Source organism: Zalophus californianus, chromosome 3 (genome assembly GCF_009762305.2).
Source record: "Zalophus californianus isolate mZalCal1 chromosome 3, mZalCal1.pri.v2, whole genome shotgun sequence".
Lineage (NCBI taxonomy): Eukaryota > Metazoa > Chordata > Mammalia > Carnivora > Otariidae > Zalophus > Zalophus californianus.
In genome coordinates this window covers 3,901,330-3,922,191 of record NC_045597.1, presented here as the reverse complement: position 1 = coordinate 3,922,191, position 20,862 = coordinate 3,901,330, and the positions used below count along the sequence as shown (strand labels likewise).

Genomic DNA, 20,862 nt, shown 5'->3' with positions numbered 1-20,862 from the left:
TTTAAAAACAATGAAGAAAAGAATTTCCTTTTTAGGAGCACGGTGTGGGGTGGGTGGGGCAAGAAGGGGCAGTTTACCACCTTCATCGGTAAACTGGTTAACAGTGCCAACTGTTGATGCCAACTGTTTGCTTTTGCCTTATCTGGTTTCTGTTTTTATATTAAACATCCCCAAGTAGAAGGCAGCTCTGCCCACAACAGAGAAGACATTGTTCTTTTGTACTTATAAGGGGCAGATAAAACCCTGAGAGATTCATCATGTTTACAGTCTGTGAGCTTCTGACTTGGTGAATGAGCCATGCACGAGGCTTTAATTAGTAATATCTTTTATTTGTGTTCGAGTCCTTCCTTCCCAGTGTGTCCTGGGCACAGAGTTGGTTTGTGTCTGGTGAGTGGTGCTTCCCAGTGAGTACAGGCTGGGAAGCTGATTTTTGTTTGTTCGTTAATTAATTTTACGTTGAGATATAATTGACGTACAATATTGTGTTAAGTTTAAGGTGTACGACGTGTTGGTTCGATCCATACACATATATTGTAATACCTCAATCCTGTCGCATAATTATTATTTCTTTTTTATGGTGAGAACAGTGAACATCTAGTCTCTTAGCAGCTGTGACTTTTTAAGTTACGTTGACTGTAATCACTATGCTGTGCCTTGCATCTCCAGAATGTACTCATTTACTAGTTGCGTGTCTGTTATTTTAATGTTCCTGGCACCTCTGGGAGATAGGAGCTACTGACACCCGGAGGGGACACGGGCCCTTGAAATCCCACAGTGGAGTTTTTTGCAAACCGTCCTTGTTTGTATTTGATATTCAGATCATGTCAGCACTACCTTGAATTCCCAGCCCTCCTGTCAGAGTGATGCCATTGACAGTTTTTTTATATAAATCTAAAGGCAAAGCCACCATATGACTGAGCTCTTGCACTCCTTGGCATTTATTCTAGAAAAACAAAGACTTCCATTTACCCAAAAACCTGCATGCAAATGTTTGTAGCAGCTTTATTCATAATAGTCCCAAACTAGAAACAACCTAGATGTTCCTCCAGTGACCACGTGGTGTGACAAACTGGTACATTCCTCCTGGGGAATGCTACTCAGCGATAAAACGAAGCAAATTACTGAGACACACAGCACACTGGATGAATCTCTATAGAATTATGCTCCTATTTCTTGAAACTCATAGTTTTATGGAGATTTTTTTTCTGGTTATACATAATAGTCATTGGTTCTTAGAAAACTGGAGAATATGGAACAAAAAAAAAAGAAGAAGAAGAAGAAGAAACGTACCTCCGATCTGCCATCTATTCCTCTGTCTTTCCATTTTGGTTTCCTGAAACTTTTTAAACTTACCCATGGAGAGATAGAGAAAATAGCACAGCTTCGTGATTCAGCGTTATCCAAGGGAAGGTAAAAAAGTGAAGTCAGTCGTGGAAGTTACAGAGCGTGCAATGGTGCTGGGGTCTGGATGCTGAGCTTTGTGAAGACAAAGACTGGGGGTTGGTTGATTCTCCATCCTGAGTCTATGTATTTGCCCCTGCTTTTAAATACCCATTTAATGGAAACATTATTTTTTTTAAAAAAGATTTTATTTATTTATTTGAGAGAGAGAGAATGAGAGAGAGAGAGAGAGAGAGAGCACATGAGAGGGGGGGAAGGACAGAGGGAGAAGCAGACTCCCCACTGAGCAGGGAGCCCGACGCGGGGCTCGATCCCAGGACCCCAGGATCATGACCTGAGCCGAAGGCAGTCGCTTAACCAACTGAGCCACCCAGGCGCCCCTAATGGAAACATTATTAAGTGACACATTTCACATCTATTAGGACGTTGGAGTGATTCATTAATTTAGGAACTGAGGAAGATATTTCCTAGAATTTGTCTCAAGAAGGACTGACCATGCTTAACATTTGGAGAGAAGGAATGAACAGGAACAGTGGCAGAGACAAGATCTGCTGTGAAGCAATATTTAACAAGTCTCCTTGTGGTGACCAATTCAGCCAACACTTATGATAAGAATCTTCACTCTTTAAAAATGTAACTTTATATAGTTGATAGCAGTGTTATCAAAATTTCTACAAAATTGGACTCCCTAATTTCCAGTGTTTTTGTCCTTTTTTTTTGTTAATGAAACCTAAGAACATTTAGTCAATACTGACTTTCTTAGAGGAAGAACAGCAAGCTCTTCACTGTGTCTTCAGAAAAAAGTGGGGACTTAGATCTTTTCTTTAGTAGAATATTTCTACTGTTTCCAGAAATCAAGATGGACAGAACTTTCCCGCCATAGAACTTCATTTTCTACTTTTTGATAGAGTTGACCCCTAAATCAGCTTGCCCTTATCTGTTTCACAGACAATGGAGTTATATAATAAATAATCCATGATAAAAATAAGGGTATATTCATCTTCCTCATTGAATATCTCATTTCACGTTTTTCCTCCACCATTGAACAGAGGAACAATCATGCAATTATACTCAGTCAAGATTTGTATTGAAGTAAATCTCTGACTTTGCATCATTTAATTTACTTCAGTGCAGATTATTTGCTTCTTGATAGGACTGTAAATAGAATTATCCATAGTCCTATTGAGAGCTAAATATGTTGTCATGACTACGGAGTTTTAATATGTACTAATGACATTTCATAAATTCAAGTTAAATATGGCTTAGGCACATGCATGTGTGCGTCAAATGCATGTGTGTCAAATACATGTGCCCTTCTTCTGCACATCATGCCTGGAGTGTAAGCATAATGAGTTGAATTGTACACTTTAAGATTTCTTGGTGTGAAGTAACACAAAGCTTTACTACAGTGATGTAGCGTAGAGCATGAATATTACCATCCAGCAGCAATACAGGTCATCTAATGCAACCTAATTTCTGATCCTTGAATCTCTTTCCGCAAACCCGTTTAAATGGCTGTAGAGCCTCAGCTTACCTACTAATGAAAGGGAGCTTACTATCTTAAAAGCAGTGCATGGCTGTCCAGAAAGGTTGTTTATTCGAAAATATTTTCTGATGCTGCATTGAAACCTACTTCCTTGTAGGTTCTTATTGCATATTTAGATTTATGTAAAAATGCTGTTATATAGCAAATTCTCAATTAAAAACTAATATTGATGATGATGATGGGATGATGACAATGAGTACAGATTTACCACTAATGTAGCCTAAATTCACATGTTGCCTTCTGTCAGATTGCTCTTTGCAACAATTAAATCCTTAGGATTGTACTCACTCATGCTAAGCCTGTCTTAGGAGTGTGGTGTGAATTTTGGGTTAAGATGTATGTTTGGGTCTCTCTGACCTAGACCATCAAATTCCTTACCTTAACCCACCGTCCATCGCAGGGGTTTTCCTTTATCTTTACCACTCCTGAATTCCATTATAGCATCAAAGATGCTTCAAAGGTGTCTGGGCCTTTCGCTGGAGGCCTCGCCACAGTGGCAAAGACCCCTACGCAGAGGCAGCCTGCGCTCAGCAGCGTTTCCCAGATGCTCCCCTGAGCTGGGAGCTACTCTGTTTCTGGCCTGCAGTGCAACCATAAGACTGGTCTTCCCTGCTGGAAACTTGTAACTGAGCTCAGGGAGCCCTGGGGGCTCTGGACCCAGTGTGTGTTGGTCACCACTTATAGCTGGGAGGCATTCCAGAAAGTTCAGCTCCCTTACACCTTAAATGGGAGCAACGATAGGTCCTCTCTTCAAGGTCAATGTGAGGATGAACTGAAGCAGTGCTTCTGAAAAATACAGTCGAGAATGATTCGTTCACACTGCCTTTCCCTTTGAGTAGAATTAGTCAAGCAGTGTTAATCCAACTACAGTTTTTAACATAACACAACCCACATGTTACTCTTCTGCTCCATGGTAGAAGCTTCGTCTGGAGCATTCCCTCGATTTGCCAAGCCTGTCAAAACAAAATAGCAAAGATTCTTGGTTCAACAAATGACAATCTCTGATGCTTCTGACACTGGACTCTGAGATATCTGTATGTTGCCAAACATTACCGTTCCAAGTTATATATGAGTGAGAGGGAGATGATTTAAAAAAAAGATTATTTGAGTAGTAAGTGTACTCTCTTGAGTCATCAGAGAGATGATAAAAAACACATGAATTCTGAGATTTCAGTACTGGGAATTGTGGGACCACTAATTATTAGGTGACAAGTTGGAAACCGATGAAACACTTACACAGATTCATCGCGGGTGGTTTTCAGCCACTGTGTTGTGATGATGGGAAAACCTCAGTGGAGTATCGCTTCCACAGGGGAGTCTGTAACCCATAACCCACAATCATCATGAGCTATTTCCCAGTGTTAGAAACATCTGGAAATACCATGGTAATATTGCACATGCGGTCATTAACATTGCATTCTACTCAATTTATCACGAAAAAATCATCAAGAAGTGAGAACCGCGATCTATTCCTTTCATCTATTTATTGTATCTGTAGAAGAACAGAAAAACATATTTTATAGTATAAGATATTCTGTGTTGTCAATAACATTTGTTATAACTTCTCAAAATGTTCCTTGATTTGAATTAGTTATATATATGGTTGAAAGCTTCATTAATGACAGAGCACGCTGACTAAAAGCTGCCCGTATGTGCAAGATACACTATTTCCAGGAAACATACTCTACATGTGCATTGCAATCTGAGTGTAGAAACCATACCACACACAATATCTTATTTGATTCTCATAAAATCGTCATGAACTACAAGTGGAGAATTTTTTAGTCAATTTTTAATCTACTTACACTCCACTTTACAGATAAGAAAATAAAGGTTTAAAATGTCCAAAAGGGTCAAATCAGACTTGACTCTAAGTCTCCAGATTCTTGGCTGTAATATTTTCTGGGCATATTTTTCAAGTATTTCCCTGTCCCTGTGTGTGGTTTCATTAATAAGTAATGTCAAAGGGAAAGTGAGTACTTTTAATCTCCAAAAAATAAACTGTAAATTTTTTTCTCTGATACTAACCTTTCCATCTTAAGATACAGTTTTACGGATAGCGAAGAACTATACTTCTAGTGATCATTCTAGATACTATTGAGTAGTGGGAGAAAATTTAAATTTATATAGAAGACATTGAATTCTGTTTTTTTTGGGGGGGGAGGTCATTTTCATGCCAACAAGTTTTCTGGCCACAGAGAAAAATACAACCCATCTTCAGGCATCGTTCCTCCATCAGGCGAACTGTCTTCTGAAAGCCTCGATTGTGACTGGGTTTCTCCTGGACCATTTCATGCTTAACAGTCAGGGTTAATTTCACCTAGCTTCCTCCATCCAGAATGTAATGGAGGCGAAAACGCCTGTTCTCACGGCTCCGTGCAGCAGGTCATAGCTGCTGGAAATTCTCTACCGTGAGGACACAAGACATGGGGGGTGGGGACGCTGGAGTATTTGGAAATGGCCCATCAATTAAGGGCATCATAATTGGTTACTTTTTATTATTCTAAAAGAAACCATGGTATTTTGCCCGTTTGACTCTGTAATACTCACGGGAACCTCTTGTTCTTTGCCAGAGGTTCTCGGTGACATCTCTTGATGGGATACTGAAGTAGGCAATGGGCAACTAGTAAGTGGGAAAGAAAAGATGGCATCAGGGAGTTGGGAAAGCTGCTGTGGGAACCAGGGGACTTGAGAGGGGTTGCAATTTCCTATCTTTAAGACGTTTGAGTCGCTAAGATTTTGTAAATTTTAGGCAAAATGACCACCATAACCCAGGTTCTTCCTGATATTGCTGCCCTTGACCTTTTCCTTTGGTTCCATGGCCCATCCCAACTCACACTCCAACTTCTAACTCCTAGAAGCCCTGAAGCCTCAGAGGGGCTGCTCTGAGACGCTAGCCGCCTCCCGACCATATTTATCACCTTACCTGGCAGGTCGGGGAAGCCGTGTCCCTTCCGCAGGGTGAGGCACGCCCTCCACTCTAATCCGTTCCAAACCCTCTTCCCGCCCCAGAACCCCCTCAGCTCCCTTTCTGTCAGCCTTTTATCCGGCCTCCGTGTGCTTCCAACTTAGCACGTAGCCATTCCGAAGGCCCCCCCGGCGCCCACCCCAGAGGCCAGACTGTGTCACTTGCGTGCTTCCGAGCTGGGACTGAGGGAGGAGATGTGCCCCCAGCCCCACCTGCACAGCGCCGACTGTGGTCTGTGTCCGCCCCACAACACCACGCATTTCCTTGTTTCTCTCGTTTCTTTTCTGTCCCCATCCATCAGTCTTAAAAAATGTTAGCCTTTTGTTTTGATGACTCTGGCTTATTGTGATTTTCCGCCTCCCTTCCTGAACATTCAGTTCTTTCTTCATCCCTAGAACGTTAGCGTCTTCTTTGGGGTGAGCTCACCCAGTCACGTGGTTTTAGTCATCTGCGCGTTGATGACTTCCAGATCTTGTTTTCTAGGCTTTTCTGAATTTCAGGTCCTTCCAGCCAAATTCGTTTTTGGAATTCTCCTCGAACTTCAACGAGTAGTTCAAAGTCAACACGACTAATACAAAAGAGAAGACTTTCTCTCTCAACAACATACCCCTCGTTTTGAGAACGCTCTGGCTGAACGAGCCCACTCTGCAGCCTGTTTCCCAAGACATCATCTTGGAAAGCAGCATTAATGCCTCACCTGTCAGTCTCCTTCCTCTCCCCTCATCCAGCCAGGTCTGCCTCCACGACACCTCTGCCCCTCCTCTTTTCTTCACCACCACTGGTCTCCCTGGGCACCAAGTCCTCAGTAGCCCTGCCCGTTATCTTTCACTGGACTATCAGAATACTCTTTTTCACACACCACTCTGATCCGGCCCTGTTTTTGTTTCAAGACCTTTAGGACTGCCTGTCGTTTCTAAGAGATAATGGAAGCTCTTTTGCAGGAGAGACAAACCTCTGACTACATCTCCAGCCTCACTGAGTTCTGCTTCTCTCAACACGGGCTCCAATTTTGCCCACATACCTGCGTCCCTGTTATACATCATGCGTGGTCAAGGCTGTGTGTCCTTGTATATGTTGCTAAGTCTTCAGGAGCACCCTGAAGTCCTGGATTTGCTTGGAAAATTCTTATTCAAGTGTCCGCTTTGGATGGGAAGCCTGTTCCTCTCGCACAGGCTTTTTTTCCTCATCCATTCTGGGTTTGGTCCCCTCCCTGAACACTTACAAACACCTCCTGTCCATCTCTGCCATTCTGCTTCCATACTCTACTGTATATTGTATACGATATTCTCTCCTTCCTGAGCACAGCAATGCACCGCTTTTGTTGGTGCTGAGCTTCCTGGGATGAGCCTTTTATCTTTATATCCTCAGCTGCTAGTACTCTATGTCTGGGAAGTGATTCCTATGTGATTGTTGCATGACAGGAATAAGTCAACAGATTAATCAACCACCACATAATTAAAGGATATTGACAAGAAGAAGTAATAAATTACTCTAAATTAAAAATCTTTAATAGAAGTATTAATTACAAAGCATAGGCTAGGACCCAGCAGATTTCTATATGAAATATATAAAACATCTGTGACCTTCTCCTTTAGGTAGGAAGGGTACAGTTCAGGTGACAACCAAGTAAAACAGGGTAAATAGGTTCTGGTACAACAAGAACTTTTTTTTGCTTCCTGAAACATCATGTGCTATTATGTATCAAAGCCTCGTAAACACAGGGTACACAATGTCCAGGTGACTGCTATTATTCTGGGGACCAAATATGGCGGAAGTGACTCGTAACCACTGGAGTTTGACCACAAGCCAAGCCATAAAGCTGTGTGCTTTCTGTCCTCACAGGTATTTGAACCAGACCCTACCAGAAGATGTATCAACAGCAGAGCATTCTCTGAACAGGGAAAAATTCGCTATTTTGAAACAAGCCCTGAATGTAATTGGCTTCAGTCACTTGGTGAGTCATACCATAAATATTTCACTGAGAAAACCAACCTTCTACTAGTGGACAAAAGTTATTCATTCAAAAACATTTACCGAGGCCCTCTCATATTCCGGATATTGGTGGGAATACTCAGGATTTAGCAGAGAATAAGCCTCAATCTCTGCCTCCTAGAGTTCATGTTCCCTTGGGGGAGTTAGACGACACTGTGCCCAGGGTCACAGGTCCTATGACGACAAATAGTGACCAGAGGAAGGGCATCTCTTTTCAAGAGGGTGGTCAAGGAGACCTTTTCCCAAATAAACCATGTGAGCAAACAGATTAAAGAACTGTGCATTGACCCAACTCCAAAGAAAACTGGCAAATCCGAAGGGACCGTTTGCTGCCAAGAATCGCCTGGAAAAGTAACCTAATGACTTATTACAGTATCTTTCTTTGCAACATAAAGCTCTTTTTTATTCTTAAAGAATTACCAAACACCCACAGGCATCGTGAAGCGGAAAAATACAATTTAAAATGTTTAAACCACTGCTCTACAATAGAAATTTTTGTACTCATGAGAATGTTCTGGATCTGTGCTTCACAATATGGTAGGTCCATGTGTGGCCAGCAGGCACTTGAAATGTGGCTGGTGTGAATAAGGAAATTATTTTTTAATTTCTTAGTTTTAATCAATTTAAATTCAAGTAGACTTGTGTGGTCAGTGGTTAATGAATCAGACAGCACAGATCTAGTGGACAGGGGTCTGAAATGAGATAAGCCTGGAGACCCCCCACCATCCTCTCAAATTCCTCTTCCCTTACACATTGGCTGTGCCCTCCTCATTTGGTTTGGTGTCATTTTGAATTAGTGGCCAATTCCTCACTGGCAGTTAATAGGAGATTGCAGGGGTAACTTTGGTATGCCAGTAGTTTAGCCGCCCAGATTTAGCCTTAGATTTATATATCTTCTTTTTCTTACAGGAAGTTGATGGACTTGGGTCTTTGTTTTTTGTTTTTGTTTTTCCCTAGCCCACATAGATACAGCTCACAGGACAGCAAGGTGTGGGAATGTAAATGAAATAGCTCTGGGCACTTCACCTTCACCCCATTCGGAGACGGGGATTCTAGGGACCTACAGTCATAGGGTCTTTTGTTTTTTTGCTTTTCTCTCTCTCGCTAACGATCCAATCTCTCTCTTTTTGTCTTTTAGTGACTCCCACCCATTTGCACTTTTCTGTCCTTGCTTTTGCTACTGTTGTACTTTTCTTGTTATTTTTTCCCCCTTCTTCTGTGCCTAAAATGTCTGCTTCCTTCTAGGAAACTGGGATAGAGAGATGGGTAAGGAATCATTCTACCAAAGTACCCGTTGCTTGGAAACAGGGCCTTAAAAATCTGTGATTGATTCTCAAAGGCAGGGCAACCAAAATATGCTTTCCACCTAAGGTAGCTAATAAGAGAACCTACCACCTTTTTGGTAAAAGAAATATGTGCACTTTAACAAAAGACATGAAGGTAATTGTTTCACTGAGATGCTGTAGCGCGATGGGTATGGGGACATTTTAGTGCACTTAGGAGGGACGGATCATGCCCAGGTATGTCTGGGCTGGCAAGGCCCTCAAAGAAGACTTGCTCATCAAGGTGCCTGTGCCCAGAGGGACGGCGGGGGTGGGGTGGGGGGACAGTTGCTCACTCTCCCCACACACGGGACAGCAGCTCTCTGCTCACAGGGCATAGTGTTCAGTACTCGTAATTCATAGCATGGCCAGTGGTCATACTCTGTGTCCACTGCTAAACTCTGAGATCTTTGAGGTCAGAACAAAGTCTTTGTGACCATGTCTCCAAAGTCCCTACCTCACAGAGCACTGGGAAGCCTCCTGAGGCGTGACTGGATTTATTACAAAGGGGGGAAAGCAGTTATCAGGGAGCGTGAGGAGTAAACTGTTACTCAAACCAGCGTAATTCCGTAAAATTTGAAACCATAACCTGTGACTGGTGGGTCACCAAAACCATTTGTAAGTAATGCCGCAATCCTAGAGTGTTATACCTAAAAATTACTTGGAGACCATCCTTGTCCGTGTCCTCATTTTAAAGATGATAGAGTTATACTTTGTGGTGAAAACTGGCAGTTCTAGAGGAGATTCATGGAGGTCCTAAGGGCTACATGACTCCACCTATATATTTATAAAGCAAATACAGATTGTTCTTAGTAAATTGTTACAGGCAGCAGCTTTTTATTTCAAAATTACAGATTAGGAAAATGAGAGTTTAAAAGATTATGTCACTTGCCCAGTGTGGACCTTAACCAGTGTTACTGTCGATATCACGATACTAAATATTTGTTCTAGAGAAGTATATTTCTCAGCTTACAGAGTTTCTTGATTTTTCATTGTCGCCACAAAATGACTGTCCATAAACCAAATTTAAGGTCTAATTTCTTTCTTTATGCAGAGTTCCAGATTCTCAGATCTCCTCTTTCAGCAGACACTCTCTTATTTCCTTCTCCCTTCTGCTCAAAGATAGCTCTTGCCAACATGCATTTCTTTCTCTTTTCCTTAAGATACCTTAAAAAACAATTAGCATTTTTTAATCTAGGCATAGATGCTTGTATCGTGCCTTCCTGAATTTCCCGGCAGAAGTGAGAAGTCCGATAATCATACCATCAGTTTATCTCAGAGGGGACATAACAGGAAGATGGACATCAGAGCCCGTGGCCTCTCGGGAAGCAGCGTCGGTGGGCGGCCCCCGCATCAGCCTGGGGAGCACGTGTGCCGTCTGTCCACTGATGTCCAGTGATGTCCAGTGACGGCCCGCCAGTCTGACTCATCAGGACACAGTGATTCCCGTTTCAGTATGAGATTTATCTAGAAACTGTCCGTTTACATCAGCGTCACTTCCTTACCCTCTTTTAAGGAGCAGAGACATTGATTTAGGGGAAATGTGTACTAACGCGATTTTGGTTTCAAGCTGGAGATGGGTAGTTCCCTTACTAGACGCTCAGGATCTGAGAAGTCAGAGCCCCACCAACAGGGTCCATGTCAGTTTTTTGTTTTTTTTTTAAGCTATTAGGTTTTTAGAGGATTTGTCTTTTCATCTTTCTTCTAAGCAGCTGTATTCATTTTCTGTCTTTGTAAAACGGATAGGAAGTAGAGAATCTGTTTGTGATCCTGGCAGCAATATTACACATTGGAGACATTCGATTCACTGCTCTGACCGAGGCCAACTCTGCGTTTGTCTCTGACCTCCAGTTTCTGGAACAAGGTCAGTGGAACAGATCTCTCATTAACCTCATGGGTGTGCAGTTTTGCAGATCTGCCAGTAGGTGGAGACACAGTACAGAAAAGCCAGGGGAAGAGGCCCCACCCCCCCCTTCTTCCAGAGTAGAATTCAGAGTGGTAAAATAATATTAATAATAATAAACGTAATAATAAAAGACGTGTACCACTTTATTCTTCTTTCTTACAAATGGTTTGGGGAATGAATAACGGTACGTACGTGATGCTCTCATGCTTCCCACATTTACAGGGTCGATTCTTAGGCACGTTCTTGGGCTTATTTATGTTGTTCTAAATATTTTTCCACCCCACCCACCCCTGCCGCCCAGTGTATTTTGGGGGCATGTTATTAGCCAAACATTTTAAACAATATAATTACTTTCCCTCAAAGGTCTTGCCAAAAACTTCTCTCTCCCTTTTGAAGTTGCCTTGTTAGTCACTCCCCGATTTTTTCCAAAATACCTTCAAGCCACAGATTGTCAATGAAAGTCACATCTTCACCTCATATCAAAGTAATTTAACCAGGGGCTGGGAAGAACATCCAGGGCCGTCTCCGAGGGCAGGGAGGGAAAAGACCGGTAGTGATTTAAGGCAGAGGCCCCACCAGGTCATTAGCGTTGTGATTACTGGGAGCAGTTTCTCTAGTTTGTTTTGATAATTAAAGCGGTAGTTCAGTGTTCTGCAATACACCCAGTTCCTCATGGGTCTGTATCATAAACTTGTAAATAATAACCGTAAAGTATAATGTTTTCGCCATCCAAAAATGTATACTAACCTTACGTTTTCAATGCTGCTTTAATTTTAGTGGCCGGATTGCTACAAGTATCAACCGATGAGTTGGTGTCTGCTCTAACAACCGATATCCAGTATTTTAAAGGTAAGTTTACTATACTCTGATGTTTACCTCTGTGCAGTCCGTGGTCTTCTTTGAGATATGGCGAGCAAATGCAACCTTCCTTCCTTTCCCCACCCCGTGTAACTGTTTCTATGAACTGAATGCCAAATGAGAAAAGCATTATGAGCCCATCTGGTCACTTGATGTCACTCTGTGTTGGAAAGCCTGGAAGCTCTTGAGAGACCGTTTTGATGAACTAGTCACCTTCTCTCGCTAATCAGTCACTTTAGACAAATCAAGTCATCAGTCCAAGAGGACATATTCATCTAAATAATTGGAACCACGTGCGTATGGCTAGGCCACCCTCGTCAATGAGGAGCATCCCCTCCCCTCTACGGCATAAGTCAGAAGAAGAGCTGCCATTTATTGGGCACTTAGGAGCTGACAGGCACTGTGCCAAGTGTTATAAATGCTGGAATTTTAACATTCTCACCAATCGCTATGAAGTGGGCATCACTTTTTCTTTTTAACAGATGAGAAAACTTAGATTCAAGGAGACTAAGTAACTTTGCACATCAAACCACTAGCAAAGGCGTGTTTGGAACTAGAATCGAATGCTGTCTGACTCCCGCCATGACTCGCCACATGCCATGCACATTTCTCTCTGTGCAGTGGGTGAGGAGAGCGGTTTCCCCCATGCACCTCGGTTGCTCCCTGGAAATCGTTGCCCTACCAACCTTCCTCTTAGTGAAAGTTTGAGGACTCACCATCCCTCTGATCTTTTTTCTCTAAATCACCACTGTCCTTACCTGTTGCTCCTCTTGAACCTACTTGTGGATGAACCTACCTGTGGCTTATCCTTTCTGCCCCTAGCTCTAGAGGGTTCCCTTCCATGTTCCGGAACTTTATGACTCTCCCCATCATCCAGTCAGCTGTGCGAAAGTCATTTTGATGCCTTTTCCTCCTCCTTCTCCACTGAGTAGACCAGACGCAAGTCAGCTCTTGTCCACAAATCTCTCTCATTCTCACTACCTTCTCTTCATTTCTGTCACCACTGCCTTAAGATGTCATTCCTTCCCTAGAGCAGAGAACAGGACCCTCTTTAATCTTTTATCTCCTATTGTCTCCCTTCCCCACTGCCTCAAGAATGGTCTTCCTGAATCATATTCTGCAAATGTGATTTTCATCTGTGGACAACGGCCTTTCAAAGATGCTCCCAGTTCTTTCCGAGTAAACCTCATCCCTTTAGGATAGCCCAGCACGCACGCCCTTTATTATTCAGGCCCACCTCACTTTTATACTTTATTCTGAGCCATTTTCCCACCAGCCCTTGCATCTAATTATATTGTTTCTCGAACTTCTCCAAAATCATCGTCTCTCATGACTTTTTAAAGAAAACTTGAACTCACCATTAATATCTAGAATTTACTATATGCACGTTTTTCTGCTTACACTGTCTTCATGTCCTTAATCACCCACTCTGTTGGTGACCCATCGACACCCTCAATCATGTTGACTCTGGAGACCTTAATTCTATAACGTCATAAATGGCACCTGCTTTCACGGCCACCTTGTTTGTTGATCTCGATGGCCTTGGACTTGCAGGTCTCTGAGTCTTCCTTACCTGCTGTTTTTTTTTTTTTTTCTTCTTTTATCTCTGCCTACCTCAGAAGAAGTTCTCCTCCACTGACCAAGAGCTCACTCAGCTGTTCTTTCCCATGGTCATCATCCTATTACTTAGCCCCCTGCTCGGCCGCGTGTCCCAGCTTAGCCGGCTGGCTGTGGTATGAGTGTTAGACTCCCTCCTCTCCGACTCTAGCATCAGAGCTATCACAGGCTCAGCTCCAAATCATCCCCACCTGTTTTGTTTTTTTTTAGTTTTTTTTCTCGAGTCTTTTCTAAAAACCCTATCACTCAAGATTTCAATCACCGTCTCTTAGAGAATGAAATAAACATTTCTACCCGAGGGCCCCAACCCGTTCCCAAACTCCAGGCTCACATTTTGGTTAGCTGGACCATGTCTTTGAAAATATTTAAAATATGACTGATTTTCCAGATGGGCAGGTTTCCAGAGGCCCTGGGGACAATTCATATTCAAGCCAGTGAGCGGTTATCGGAAAGCTTGTTAAGAGGGCCCCGCCCACAGTTGGTTCCCTAACGGAAAGGAAATCATACAGCCTGCCTCGAGACCCAGAGCTGTGCTCAGTGTCGGTAGCAAATAAGACTGCAGGGTACATGGCCCTCACTTTGGGAAACGTTTGAAGTAATAACTGGCAGAGACCTCATTTATCAGCCTTGTCGCATAGTTTTAACATCTTTTGGCGTAGGGGGATGTGTGAGGGATAAAATGGATGTGCGCGGTGTTGTTCTACATGAGGGAAACCTTGTTCTACCTCCTCTCCTTTCTGCTGTTCCAGGGGACACCATCATACGGCGACATACTGTGGAGATGGCTGAATTTTACCGGGATCTCTTGGCCAAGTCCCTGTTCGGGCGTTTGTTTAGCTTCTTGGTGAATACCATGAACTGTTGCCTCCACAGTCAAGATGAGCACAGCAGGTAGGATTGGTGGACACTGGTCTGCAGAGTTATTCCTGTAGTAGCCAACTTAAAGGGCTCCCCTCCTGCACGTGCTTTGTCATCCAGTGCGACACGTAAGTTACACTATCGTGTAAACATCTCATTTTAACAAGTGATTTTACCTAAAGGGTTTTATGGACTCTTCCTTAGAGATTTAACCCCCCCTCCAACTCCCCACCCCCACACATTGATGAATTAATCAAATCGTATCTCATGCATGGAGATGCATGTACATTCTCTCTGGGCTGAAGGTATATCTGGCCTTTTGAGCACTAAGAAATGGAAAAAAAATTATAAATCTGGGAAGAAGGCTGCTTAAGAATATCTAAAGCACTTAACGTTTGTTGAGGCGTCCATGTCTCTCTTAGGACCAATTCTTCACTTATTTGTGGATTATTTGACGAGAGGTCTCTATGGTAATCATTTTGACTCATAGCCTTAATCACCTTTAAAGCAGTAGCTTTACAGGATTATTTGACGATCTAAAAAATTATAGACCTCCATGGCATCTTGTCAATGGAGAACTTTGTTAATATTCTTGTCACTAATAATGACCTTGGGCAGGCCATTGAAAGCAGAAATGCATCCAGAGGTCCTCACACGTATGCTTGTCTTTGAATGAAACCTTTTGAGGATTTCTTTGTTGTCCGTATAGAGTTCTTCAATAAATTCCTAAAAATTGCTACCTTTGGGGGTTTCTTGGGAAACACTAGAAGTAACATGTATTGATGGGACAGTTCTTAAAGAAATGTGGACATCTCAGAAGACAAAGGGATACTGAAGACCTCATTAAAATGTGCACATATAAATCTCACAGCACGTCAATCAGCACACAGTACAGTCTGGGATTTGGGATCTAGGTGTAATATTATCGATATTTTAGCAGCTATGCCTTAGAGTTTGGTATGGGAGGCTTCTTGGGTTTATAGTTGTTTATTGTCAATTTGTAATTTTCCTTTCAATATGAAGATAATTCACAGAATGATACTAATATGCTAAGTCTTGCAAATTAATCTTGTGTGAAATTATTGGCTGTGCAGCTGAAATTGACATGGAAAAAAATTAGTGTTTAAATCCAGCTGCACATAGAAACTTTCAGAAAATTTCCATTTGACATTTATTTTTTTTAAAAAAGATTTATTTATTTATTTTAGAGACACAGAGAGAGAGAGAGAGAGAGAGAGAGAGAAAGAGAGAGCATGCACACGCACATGAGCAGGGGTGGGGGGGAGGGGGCAGGGTGAGAGAGACTCTTAAGCAGACTCCACACTTAGCACAGAGCCCAAAGCAGGGCTTGATCTCAGGACCCTGAGATCACAACCTGAGCTGAAATCAAGAGTCGGATGTTCAACTGACTGAGCCACCCAGGCACCCCTCCATTTGGCATTTAAATCTTACAGAGCCTTAAATTTATATAATTGGAAAAACTTATACATAGCCTTGATATTTGACTACACACACACACACGCACACACACACACACACACACACACACAGAAAAATATACAAATATAAACCTTGGAAAGCATATTGTTTCCCTTTCAGTGGTAACATTGCCACTGTGTCAGTATGTAAATTTATGGTGTTAGTGCTGTTTCTTAAAATTCTTTACCAAGCAAATGAATGAGGACAGGGATTAGCAGGAAATTAATAATGATTTAATGTATTAGAAGTTTAACTTAGAAGACATAGTATCCTCAGATGAGTCATAATTCCCATGTTTTTCTCCCATTTCTCCCCGGGGTCACCCAAACCTAAATTTAAATCTCAAAATACTGCAAAAAAAGGTTATGTTTGCAGTATTTCTAACTCAGTGAAATTCATGGAAAGCTGAAGGATTTGTAGATTTACAGACCCATTTCCTAAGTCTCAGGTCTCAAAATTTGGATAAACTTAGGCTTTGATTGTTTATGAATCCTCCATTTTTTTGAAATGTGTAATCATGTCAAAACCATTATGTAAGAAATGTGTATCCCCATGGTTCAAGTTGGCGAGCACTCTTGATGTTGATAGGGAGTATTTTTCACACTACATTTGTTTTTTGTGGTTTTTTTGGGTAAATTTTGCAAGAGAGAATAACTGTAAATAAGATGTACTCTAACAAGTTATTAAAAGAAAACAAGTGAAATTGAATCAGATGAAATGTTTGTTCTTGGAATGCTGAACTCATTTCCTGCATTACAGCAAAACAGGTACAATATTAATAGTATTATACACTTTAAAAGATGTTACTTTCTCTACCTAGATTCTAAATAGGGTCACTTCTAAGTTAAAAGCCTGAGGTATAATGTGGGAGATGGTGATGATTAGTTAATTATGATGAACCAAAGCATCTGCAGTATTTGCTTGGCCAGCGTCAAGCCAGTAAGGTTGCAGTGCGGATGTCTCCCAGCCTGTGGCAGGCCGTGGTTTTAATGTCCTTGTGCACTGGCCGCGACAGGCTGGGGACCGACCAGGCTGGGGAAGCTCTCATTCAGGGGACATGCTTTGTGGCCAGGGCACTCCAGAAATTGAAACACACTATAACTTTATTTATTAGGCTCAGTTGACAATAATTTGGTCCAAGTGGGCAAAGAAGGAATGATGATAAAAATAGCAACAAAACCAATATATACAATGTGTTATATCATATACATTTTTATATATAATGCATTATATATAATGTATATTATTATGTCATATATCAAAATCCTCTATATAATATACAGTATATAATAACATATATACGTATATGTTATATAATATATAATATGATATATGGTATAATATATAATAATTTATACATATTATATACACAAATCACATCATACATATAATTATATATAAATTATTATATCATATACTAATATTCTTATTGTTGTAATAGCTTACTTAATATATAACTATTATATGTGATTATATATGTATATGATATGATCATTTGTATTATATATGTACATAATATGTATATGTATGTTATTATATATTATATATGAGAATGTATATGATATGTGACATAATAATATAATACATTCATTTCTTTAAAACTTTAGTGTTCACAAAGTGCATACATATAAACTACCTTCAGAAGAAATCCTGTTAAACAGCCAAGAACAGCACACGCTATTGCGGGAGCAATGGCAGCTCCAGGAAATTGTGAGTGTGGATGCCCTGCTCCTTCTCCCCTCCCGATGCACCTCCCTCTGAGAATTCCTACACAAGTCAGACTTGTGGTGTGTTCACCGCTTTCTGAGACATTTCTTTCTCTAAACTATCACTGTGGCCTCTGAAGTGAGGGGTACACAAGGCTCGTACGGTGTTCCATGATGCCGGCACACCCCTCCCTGCGCGGTCGTGATCTCGGGCTCGCGGACCGCGGGCCGGGCCTCGGGGGCTGTCCCAGCGCGTCCGCCCAGCATCGGCTCACGGGCTTGCTGCCGCCTCCCGTCCGCACGCATCCAAGTGCTTTCATGGTCTTTGGGGGACATTATCTGTCAGTGCTCATCTTCATGTTTGATTCGTAATCGGTTGAGAAATAGACAGTGGAGTAAGGCATTAGGAGCCAAGACACTGGTTCTGTGGACTGGGGGAGACAGCAGACCCGGGACGTGCCCCCGAGTGCGGGCAAGCTGCTTCTGACCTCCAGTGTCACACAGGCTGGCTTGCGTGTGGGCCCCGTCAGCACTGGGGGGGGGGGGGGCGGCAGCCGCCCCGGGCAGGAGGGCTCCAAGCCTCCCACCAGGGCTGCCTCCTGCTCGCCAGTGGAGGAAGCCCTCCGGCAGAGGCCAGGAGCGTTACAGCCCATGGAGCTTCTCTCCATGGAAGGAAACCCCAGGACCGGGGCCAGTATCTCCACTTAACAAGAGGTGAGTGTTAATTTAAGAGTTGATTGGCTTGAGGGGCGCCTGGGGGGCTCAGTCATTAAGCGTCTGCCTTCGGCTCAGGTCATGATCCCAGGGTCCTGGGATCGAGCCCCGCATCGGGCTCCCTGCTCGGGCTCTCCCTCTGCCGCTCCCCCTGCTTGTGCTCTCTCCTCTCTCTCTGTTGAATAAATAAATAAAATCTTAAAAAAAGGAAAAAAAAAGAGTTGATTGGCTTGAAAAGACCCAAGGCCCATCTGATGCAAGAAAGCGCGTAGGCTCAGGGACTGCGGTGCTGAATGGTTTGGGTCCCTTTTTTCCTGATATTTTTGAAAGGATACAGCTGAAGCCATCTGTCTTACGGTGTGACAGCCCTTCCCTTCTGGAGTCCTTAAGATGGGGCCACTAGATACGCAGGAGACCCTTGTAGTGGAATAGTACTTGGCCTCAACTCCCCCGTAGATTGTTAGCTGACACCCCACGGCCAGTGCAGGCATAAAGAAATTCCATGTTTGAACCACAGGGAGATCCTTATGTAGATTCTTATAACCTCATATGTAGAAAATTGGCAACTGCCAAGAACACGGGAAACACTGGTCTTCGATTCCACCCTTCACTGGCCAGTTTTCTTCCCAGTGCATCCAAAGCTGTGTGGTGAGCTCCCTTCCCAGGGATACAGCCCTTCTTCTCCCCAAGGAGAAGTCTTCCCTCGGATGCTTCATTAATTACAGTCAGACCAACATCCTTCCGCTTATTCTTCTCAGGAGACCTTGAGCTGGTTCCGAGGGGTCCCCTTTCCCCAGGGAGTTAGCCTCCCTGATCAGGAAACACAGTCTCCTGCAGCTTCACGGTCCCGCTGCTTCCTGAGTGTGCCCCGGCTCCCGTCTGCCCTGTGGTAGAGCTGTGATGTGCAAACGCTTGGGGACTGTCACCTCCTGGGCTTCTGGCTGAGTCTCCCTATGGCTCTAAGTAGGCTCCTTTCCAGGGTCCACCCTCTGTGTTCCAGAACATCACCTCAAGCACAAACTGTGGGAAATAGACAGGATTCTGGATAAGTTTCCTTAATACCTCCCTGTTCCCGTGAATTATTTTGCCTTATCATCGTGGAACTCCTTCTCTGTTTCAAGATATGGGTTGGCTGTTTTTAGTGGAACATTCAGAATGGAAAGCCTTGCTCTTCAGTATCTGCTGTTCCTTTAGTTGATAAAATTGACAAAACTTTTGAAAAAGAGAGTAGGGAGACACATTAAATGTATCTTTCATCTGAAAAGGCAACGCTATGGACAGTATTATGTTGGCCCGCAGGAAAGTATTTCTTTTATTGCGTCAACATAAGTAGAATTGTCCACAGCTTTTCAGACCTGTAGTATTATTACTTATCTTGGTGTAACAATCCTGTTACAAAGTGTGATTTGTGGTGTCATGAAAACACATGTTCTTCTCATGCGTCACCTTCCCTTAAAGAGTATTATATGAGGAGAGTATGTTAAGGCCCTGGGAAAAAAACAGTGGGAAGTCCCAAGACATTTCTGCTCGCAAGTTACAGTTCTGTGAGTCCTTTAGCCCCCAGATATCCAGTGGGAACAGAAACCAAAAGTGTCTCAAGGTGAGAGTCCTCTCTCCTGCTGGGGCCCGTGGTGGCAGTGGACTACCTTCCAGGAAGGGTATGAGGGGGCGTGGCAGATGGCGGCAAGGACGGGGAGGTGAGGGATATCTCAGCTTTCTGACAGCCGGAGGATGGCTAGCCCTGACCCTTTCTGGCTCCTCGTAGATCCCATGCTGGACCTCTCCTTCCGCAGCCCTCGGGGTGAGAAGGGTGTCTGTTCACTCATTCATTCCCCACGTGTCCCCCATGCTTGGGGCAGTCGTTCAGCACAGGCTCATAGCAGAGTGGTCTGGTCCCCACACCTTCCCAGGGGTGCATCTTGGGCAAGATTTCTCTGGGTTGAGGGCACAGAAGGACTCGGGAATGGAACGGTGCCTTGAGGAGTTGCAGACATTTTCGTTACTCACTTTTTGTAATTTTTAAACCAAGACACAGGCTCTAAACTGCACTTAACTTGTGTAAAGGATTATCATCCGTGTGATTTCTGAAATGAGCTAAATGGAGATTCTAACTAAAGTAGAACGAGTAGGGCGCCTGGGTGGCTCAGTTGGTTAAGCGACTGCCTTCGGCTCCGGTCATGATCCTGGAGTCCCGGGATCGAGTCCCGCATCGGGCTCCCTGCTCGGCGGGGAGTCTGCTTCTCCCTCTGACCCTCTTGCCTCTCGTGCTCTCTCTCTCTCATTCTCTCCCTCTCAAATAAATAAATAAAATATTTAAAGTAGAATGAATAATAAATACCTTGATTTAAAAAAATGATAAAATAATTTTTGCAATTCCTAAACTTGGACTTGTTCCATAATGCAACACTGAGGATTGAATTGGCAATGTTAAATTTAAAATGACTACTTGTTCCTAAAGTGGTGCCTTCGTCAGAGTTTTGGTACGGACCTGGCTG

The 20,862-nt window shown here is 43.0% G+C and overlaps 1 protein-coding gene across 1 annotated transcript in view; it reads left to right on the top strand.

Moving 5' to 3' along the window:
* MYO16 (myosin XVI) overlaps positions 1 to 20,862 on the top strand; it is a 475,554-nt gene that overhangs the window by 245,009 nt on the left and 209,683 nt on the right. The window contains exons 17-20 of the mRNA XM_027590435.2: positions 7,758 to 7,869; positions 10,976 to 11,093; positions 11,913 to 11,984; positions 14,360 to 14,501. Of these exons, the coding sequence (XP_027446236.2) occupies positions 7,758 to 7,869; positions 10,976 to 11,093; positions 11,913 to 11,984; positions 14,360 to 14,501 (444 nt within the window). The remainder of the gene's footprint in view (positions 1 to 7,757; positions 7,870 to 10,975; positions 11,094 to 11,912; positions 11,985 to 14,359; positions 14,502 to 20,862) is intronic.